Genomic DNA, 7,638 nt, shown 5'->3' with positions numbered 1-7,638 from the left:
ATTTCCATCTTTAAACAAGTTGAATGCTAAAATTAAACTAACCTCTATTACTACTTTGTTGGGTCAAACCCGAATTCTGCAGTGAACTCGAACAAAAAAAGATAAAATCGAACATAAATATTCAACGTAGAAAAACCCATTCGAAGAGGAAAAAAACCATGAGCAAAGAAAATTTTCACTAAAATATAAAAAACCGAAAAAAAGGGATTACAAGATGGAGAAACAAATAAACCCTGAACCCAAAATACAAAGGTTTCCCGAAATTTCCATAAACTCTATTAATTTTGTTGTTATTCTGAACTATCTAGGGTTGCTAAGAGGCCTATTTATAGGCTAAAATTCTTGTACAATTATGACTCCCTAGAATAATTAAAGTTTAACTAGGAGAGAAACTCGATTGTGTAGGGAGCACGTCCCCACATAGTGACGTGGCTGTCGGCTCGTCTTGATGTGAGACTTCGTGTTGAGGCATTTCTTCTCGTCGGGACGTCGTGGTCGCATCGTCCTGACAACGCCTTTTCCTTCTCGAGACATGAACTCTATTTTGGCCAAGAATGCAAGACACACTCTACAAGCTCTTTAACCTCATATTTTCAATGTTCGTTATTTCCTTGATAGTTGTCACATTGATTGAAAATTTCTCAAGCAAAGACCTTAGCACCTTTCACATAAGCTTTGGTTTTGTCTATTAATCTCCTAGTGAATACTAAAGAAGCCCGATTTGAAATATCACAAATTTGCATTGAATTTTTGCTAGGTCTCATTCTCCTGCATCCTTAGAGTCTCGATCCTCATAGTTCAGAAACTTGTTATGTTTGTGAGGCCTTGCCTAAGTGGAATCCATTATAAACAAGTACAATTTAAGTTAAATTCACTCACCAAGTCGCAATTCCACTTCTATACTTCAAACTAGATCATTCCCCCTTAAATATTTTCTCCTTGAAAACTTAGATGTAAATTGATGAATTCAATTCAATCTACTTACACTTTTTGCGCGAGCACGTGTACACACATACACACACAAAAAATGAAAAATTAATTCCTAATTGAACGAATAAAACACTCTTTCTCATATCTACACTGTCTTTCTCATATCTAACCTACATAAGCTGTCAATATATATACATATAATGCTTGTTGAATTACAACTAATATCAATCTCTAATTGCATAAAAATAACTATTAAAAAGTCTTCAGTAAAATATATATTCAAAGAAAGCTTTTAGTCATCAAATTCCTTTAAAAGTCAAATCTCTTGTTTAAGGAAACTTGAAGTGTATTAAAAGACTAAATCAAATCTTTATTTGACTTAATTTTTGCACGTAAAATCTTCACTTATCAACTACTAAAATCCTTCAAAGATTAGCAATTAAAGGTTAAAATAGATTTAGTCAAAATATGTCATTTAAACATGACAATTTAAATGATCTATCCTATGTTCTTTTAAGTTGCAATTGACAATTATAACCGACACTAACAAAGACTTTTGACTTGTTTAACTGTCAAAAAAATTCTTAGTTAAAATCTTTCACTTAAAATAGCTTCAAATGTAATATCAGAGCTCGAATTATAAGAACCGAGTTGAAAATCTTTTTGAATCAATACTAGAAAATAATATAGTCGAATGTGAATCTTTTGGCTTTGAAATCAAGTGGAACTTTTTGTGGAAAAGTGGAACTTGTGGCTGAAATCTATAGAAAGTACATCGAAATGGGTTCTTTTTTATTAACTCTGTTTCTTTCCAAAACACAATGTTTAAATCATTCGAATCTTGATTACGCAACATACTATAAATATTTCATATACCGGTAGAAACATTGTCAAGATTTTTCCTCCTTCCTAAACTCTATAATCTTTTCTGAGTCTCAGGATATTTCAGACATTGGAAGTTCACCATTTTCCTGACATGTTTGAACCCGACATGAAACAAGCATGTTGAAAGTGAGCTCCGGTGAAGATGGTTACCTAAACAACTGGATTCGTACTTGTGATTCATGTCAAGCAGCCGCCTGCACACTTTATTGCCACACTGACTCCGCTTACCTCTGCCATGGCTGCGATAAACATATCCATGGTGACAATACTACGGCCTTGTCGCACCACCGTGTGTGGATTTGCGATGCCTGCGAGGCTGCTCCAGCTGCCGTCACTTGCAGTGCTGATGCAGCATCACTTTGCATCGAATGTGACATCCAAGTACACTCGGTTAACCCTTTGGCTAGCCGCCATACCAGGGTCCCTATACCTCCGATCTCAGGTCAAATATGTTCGTCCTCAAGCGTTCAACAGGATGGTCAGCTGCCAGGAACCATGTTCGACACCAAAAACGAAATCGCAGCCCTTACTATGGAGCTGAATCTAGAAATCAATGAAGACGAAATGGATTCTTGGTTATTGCTTGAGCCTGGAAACACTGACAACCAGACCATGAGTGGATTCACCTATGGTGAACAACTTGATGAGTACGTAGACGTTGTCGATACATGTACTGAGTCATTCGGCCCAGAACAGTCCTCTGATCAGCAGCAACTTGTGTGTGTGAATTGTCCAGAAGATAGTGGAAGTGATAGTGTGGTTCCTGTTCAAACTTTGAGAACTAAGAATCAACCACTACAAGAAGAGACACAATTGCAGAAACAGCAATTGCATAGTACTTACTTCAATTCAGAGCAGAGCGGATCAAAAACTGCATTCACTAATTACCCTTCAAGCAGTCTAAGAGTAAGATCCTAGACATTCTAAATTAACTTACATTTGCTTTTCCGACAACTTATGATTTGTCTGTTCTGTTCATAACTGTGAAACAAAAAGATCTATGCATATGTGTTTGATTCTTTGTTCCATTGGGAAATGAATTTTTAAGCTTTACTAACAGTTCATTAATTGTTATTGAAAATGTTGTTGTTGGGGGTGAAATACACTCAGGGAGCTCAGCTGCTTCAGGCTAATGGCATTTATCATATACATGTAAGTCCATTCCATTAATTCCGAAGCTCTCTGAAGTTTTCTCACTGGCCAAACGCAGCAACAGAATTCAGGATAACGATGGCTTTTCATTATTTTTTCCCTCAAAATTTACCGTTATTTCCCCGAATTATCAGGTCATCTTAAGCTTTTTAAACTTATTTGTTGCTTCATTTAGGTCCCCATGCTGATGATCACTCCTGCTGGCATCCCAAATTCATACACTGGATTTCCAGCAACAACAACAACGACAACTGAAATCCTCCCAAATCCTTGGCTTCTAATGCCATTGCAATTCACATCAATGAATAGGGAAGAAAAGGTTCTAAGATATAGAGAGAAGAGAAAATCAAGAAAGTTTGAGAAGAAAATAAGATATGCATCCAGGAAAGCTTATGCAGAGACTCGACCTCGTATCAAAGGCAAATTTGCAAGGAAAACAGAAAAGGGGATTGAAGATGATCAGATGTTCTCAAAGGAAGATAATGGATATGGTGTTGTTCCATCATTATGAACGAGTACAATAAAATATGAGGCTAGGATTTGAAAAGAAAAACTTTTGATAATGGAGATTATAGTTATTATCTTTCTTGTTTAGTTCCTACATCAGTGTATTGCTTTCCATGTAGTTCAATGAATGAGGGAATAAGTCATCAAAGTGAGTTATCAAACATGAATATGCTAATTTTTTTAATTTTTATTTCGAAAGATGCTCCTTCTTATTTGAGTTAAAAGTGAATAATATCTCACGCATTGAATGTGGAGTCCGGCCATGTGCCCGAATATATTTTCTTTATAGGTTTGTACGGTCCCTATATAGTTTCACTTCAGAGAGAATAAGCTTTAACCCCTTTTATGAATCAAATAAAGAAATATGTGAAAACGATGTTTGATAGATGATGATGTGATTAATCAAACTATATAAATTTCCAGACTTATGTCATTAGTTTAAAGAAAAATTTTGAGAATCCAGTTGTGATCTATAAGCAAAAGTGATTGCACTTTTATACTTTTTTTTTCTAAAATATATGGACGTGGAAGAAAATTGATAGAAAGTAAAGAAATTGGATAACTGGGAAAAATTATTATGGTTGATATTAAAAAGTATGAAATGATTGAGATGTTTCGGAGGAATTGTTCATTTTTTTACCCACTAGATAGGTAATTTTTCATGTTTTGGTGATTGTCAATTTATTGAACCATATCTATTGGCTGAGCTAAAATCGTGGATTATATGTAGCCCATCAATGAAGATCAGACCACTTGGATAAATATATTTGGAAAATCAGATCAATCGGATCAAGTCTATCTAATCTCTTAAATCAAGGAAGTTAGATGAAATTGGAATGTTGAAGTCTTAGCCGCCAACCGTTCTTGTTTACCTTTTTTGTTAAACCTTTGTGTTGTGGTTTTACAAACTAAGTTCTCAAGGAAGAATTTAGTGGTGAGAGTTCTAGTCTTTAAAGGTTCAAAAGTGAGAAAATTTTCATTGGTGTGTGATAGATTTAGGTCCACTTGTTTATTAATTATTTGACGGTAGTTTATATTTCTTACTAAGCTAGGATTCGCAGATGTAAGGAAACCAAACTACATAAACAATCTTATTGGCCTTTGTTTTTTTTTTTGTGTTTCAAAGTGCTTGGAGAAATGTTGTCTTCCCAGTCACTTCTACCAGTACTTAGCTTGTTACTTAGCAACTACTCCAGGCTAACAATAGGTATCAAATCCTCCCACTTAACATAACTGGTGGAGATTTATGGTGTTGTTGTTCACAAGCTATGGAAGGATCATCAACCTCTCGACCCCTATGTTGGTGACTGGCCACTACCCTTATTGTAAGGCTTGTATTAAAGCCTGTATCGAATCCATTGGTGAAAAAGCTTGGCGTTCAATTCTTACTAGATTGGAGCCACCTATGATGGAGAATGAAAAAGGAAGAGTTCCTAAACCTGAGGGTCAATGGATAGTTGAAGAAGAATGCTTGACCAAGCATTGTTTGCAATTTTCTATGGAATTGATTTGTAAGAATTCAAGAGAGTGGAAAAATGTAATGTCGTCAAAATAGCGTGAGATATACTTCAGACTACACATAAAGGAACAACCATTTTCAAACATTTAAAGATGTAAATGTTGACTTCCAAACTCGAGAACCTAAAGACGAAATAATTTCAAACTATTGGTGAGTTTTATTCATAACTTTGTGATTTTTCAAACCAAGCCTTTGCTATGGGTGAAATGTAACACTCCAACATCCGACCCTATCATCAGGTCCAAGCTAAAAGGTGCCACATTCGTTGCCGGAGAAACTAGAATCCAATGTCATTATACGAATAAACAAGTAAACCATGCATAATAAACATTTTATTATCCTTTTCGGGTCTTATACAAGCCTAAGAAAGCTCTTTTACTAACCCAGGGTCGAAATGGATCAAATTTTAAAGATTACAAAGTTTCAAGTTGACTTTACGACTTCGGGGTTTTTCTCTTCGCAACATGACTCTTTGACTTCATCGTGACCTCGAGGCTACATCGTCGTAACTTGAGCCTTGAACTAATTCTCACGGTGACGTTGGAGGTATGTCGCCGCAACGTGATCCTTGTTGTTCAACAACTTCAATTTGGTACCTAAATAAATCTTACCAAAATTTCATCATTCACATAAACAGTAGTCTTAGGTCTCCAATTTCAGCCATTTACTATAAAAGCAAGCTTAATATACAATGTTCAACCATTAACACATCTTTTATAAACCTAAACACTAATCAATTCATATGATTATCAAATATACATTTACAACTTAACCATTTGTGACATTAAACAAAACGACCCTAGGTACATACCATCAGACCAAAATGAAACACACTATACACACTTTTTTGAGTCAGAAATGATAGTATGGATGCTGGATTCAAGTTCCAGGGCTTTAAGGAATAACTGAACCTGCACACGGAGAAAACAAACAGCATGCTAAGCAATAGAGCTCGGTGGTACTTTCATGATTCAAGATATTATATATTAGTATAAATAGCATGACACAAAGCATGTGAACTCAAAATGCAACTTGCATATGTTCATATATATACATGAAAATGTGCCCAATAGGTAACCCAATTTACTTAACATTTCAACATTATCATCAATTGTATACTTTTTCTACTCACCTTTCAATTACATATATATCAAAGGCATTACTTAAATCAATTTTTCATGATCTATTCCTTTACTTACCTTATACTTACCTTTCAATCTATTTCTAGAGTCTATCAAGTCGTTCACATTCGTTTCAACCCCTATTGCAAAATTTCACTTGTTTTGCATGATAAGATACATAGTTCTCATTTCAAATTCATATATGATGATATTCAAAATCTCAAGCATCATATTAATTCATTTCTATATAAGTTATCAAACTTATTATTAATGACCCCTATTTACCTAACTCGGACTCAGACGAATACACGAATTGTCTAACCAACACACCAAACTGGCACATAAAGTGCATATTTGCACATGAAGCGCATTTTGGAGTGCAAAACACATAGTAGCACACGTAGTGCATCATGGCGCTTAAGCTCATAAACCCGTACAATCTAATCCTATGGTATGCCAACTATATCTGACTCAGCTGGACTAGTTAATAGGGTATTAATGTTCAATTCACATTACATTATTCACAATTCATCATTAATATATCATGTAACATAGCATATTTCTGCTTAATTTCTTATCAATTATCATATGCCAATTAAATCATACTATCTATTCTATTCAGTTTAATCCCTATTTCAACATTCAATCTCTGTTAGAGTATGCCCAAAGATCAATCATGAGATAGTTGTAATAACATACTTGATTTATCATGCTTATTAATATAAGGTGTTACTATTATTATTTCAGTTTCTTTTCTGTGTGTATAAATAAACTGTTTTATAATAATGTCCTGAGAATAATATGATTATTCTTAAAAGGTCCTTAGTCAAGTATTATTTTTGGATAGGACAACAATAATGCATTAAGACTAACATGTAGTTGATTAATGATAAAGAGTTGTCATTGATATGGAATGTCAAAATCGATGCATGAATATGTGTGTTAGAGAACAACATATTGGACTGACCCGTTATGTGTATGTTTCTTGGATTATTATGTAATTGTCACAACATTACTCATAGTGTAAATATGTATATGATCCTAAAACTTGAGATCATCATAATCCCAACATCCTGAGTTGTATATTTTGATACAGTCAAACGTACACCGTAACTGGTTATTCTATAAAGGCTAATGTTGGATATACCACGATCTATGTAAAGGGATATGGTTGATCGATATAGGATAAGTCCCTCCTACATAATGGGAGTAATATCTTAGGCTACTTGATTGGGTGATACTAGAAATGCATGGCCATGCTCAAATAAGCTGATATGAGATGTCATACTTATTTGTATATCATAGTCTACTTAAGATATCAAGGAACATGAAATGGACTATGCAAGTGTGACTATTCCATGACTTGTGTCCAATCCAGAGATAAAAGACTTAAAGATTATTGCATGAAAGGTTAATCATAAAAAGGTTATGTCGGATCATGATTTCTTGTGACTTAGGTAGCAATGATGCATTGCTAGGTGCCACTCATTTTTGTAACATTGTAACCATTCTAGTATTACTGCT

The 7,638-nt window shown here is 34.5% G+C and overlaps 1 protein-coding gene across 2 annotated transcripts; it reads left to right on the top strand.

Annotated features, from left to right (window-relative positions):
- Nucleotides 1-1,785: 1,785 nt before the first annotated feature.
- Nucleotides 1,786-3,641, top strand: LOC107949755 (zinc finger protein CONSTANS-LIKE 2). Of its 2 annotated transcripts, XM_016884507.2 has the most exons (3): nucleotides 1,786-2,721; nucleotides 2,926-2,967; nucleotides 3,143-3,641. In XM_016884507.2, exons 1-3 carry the CDS (start codon nucleotides 1,933-1,935, stop codon nucleotides 3,476-3,478), a joined length of 1,167 nt encoding a protein of 388 aa, XP_016739996.1. In that variant the 5' UTR covers nucleotides 1,786-1,932; the 3' UTR covers nucleotides 3,479-3,641. The 2 variants fall into 2 exon arrangements, with proteins under 2 accessions (XP_016739996.1, XP_016739997.1); XM_016884508.2 differs by lacking the exon at nucleotides 2,926-2,967 and having other exon boundaries at nucleotides 1,792-2,721.
- Nucleotides 3,642-7,638: the final 3,997 nt, after the last annotated feature.

Source organism: Gossypium hirsutum, chromosome D03, assembly GCF_007990345.1.
Source record: "Gossypium hirsutum isolate 1008001.06 chromosome D03, Gossypium_hirsutum_v2.1, whole genome shotgun sequence".
In the NCBI taxonomy this organism is placed as follows: domain Eukaryota; kingdom Viridiplantae; phylum Streptophyta; class Magnoliopsida; order Malvales; family Malvaceae; genus Gossypium; species Gossypium hirsutum.
The sequence above is the reverse complement of the archived record's forward strand: the minus strand, read 5'-3'. Positions and strand labels throughout refer to the sequence as shown.

Coding starts and splice junctions, on each gene's coding strand:
- LOC107949755 (XM_016884507.2), top strand. CDS start 1,933: ATGTTGAAAGTGAGCTCCGGTGAAGATGGTTACCTAAACAACTGGATT. Junction 2,722..2,925: donor ACCCTTCAAGCAGTCTAAGA/GTAAGATCCTAG, acceptor AAATACACTCAG/GGAGCTCAGCTGCTTCAGGC. Junction 2,968..3,142: donor ATGGCATTTATCATATACAT/GTAAGTCCATTC, acceptor TGCTTCATTTAG/GTCCCCATGCTGATGATCAC.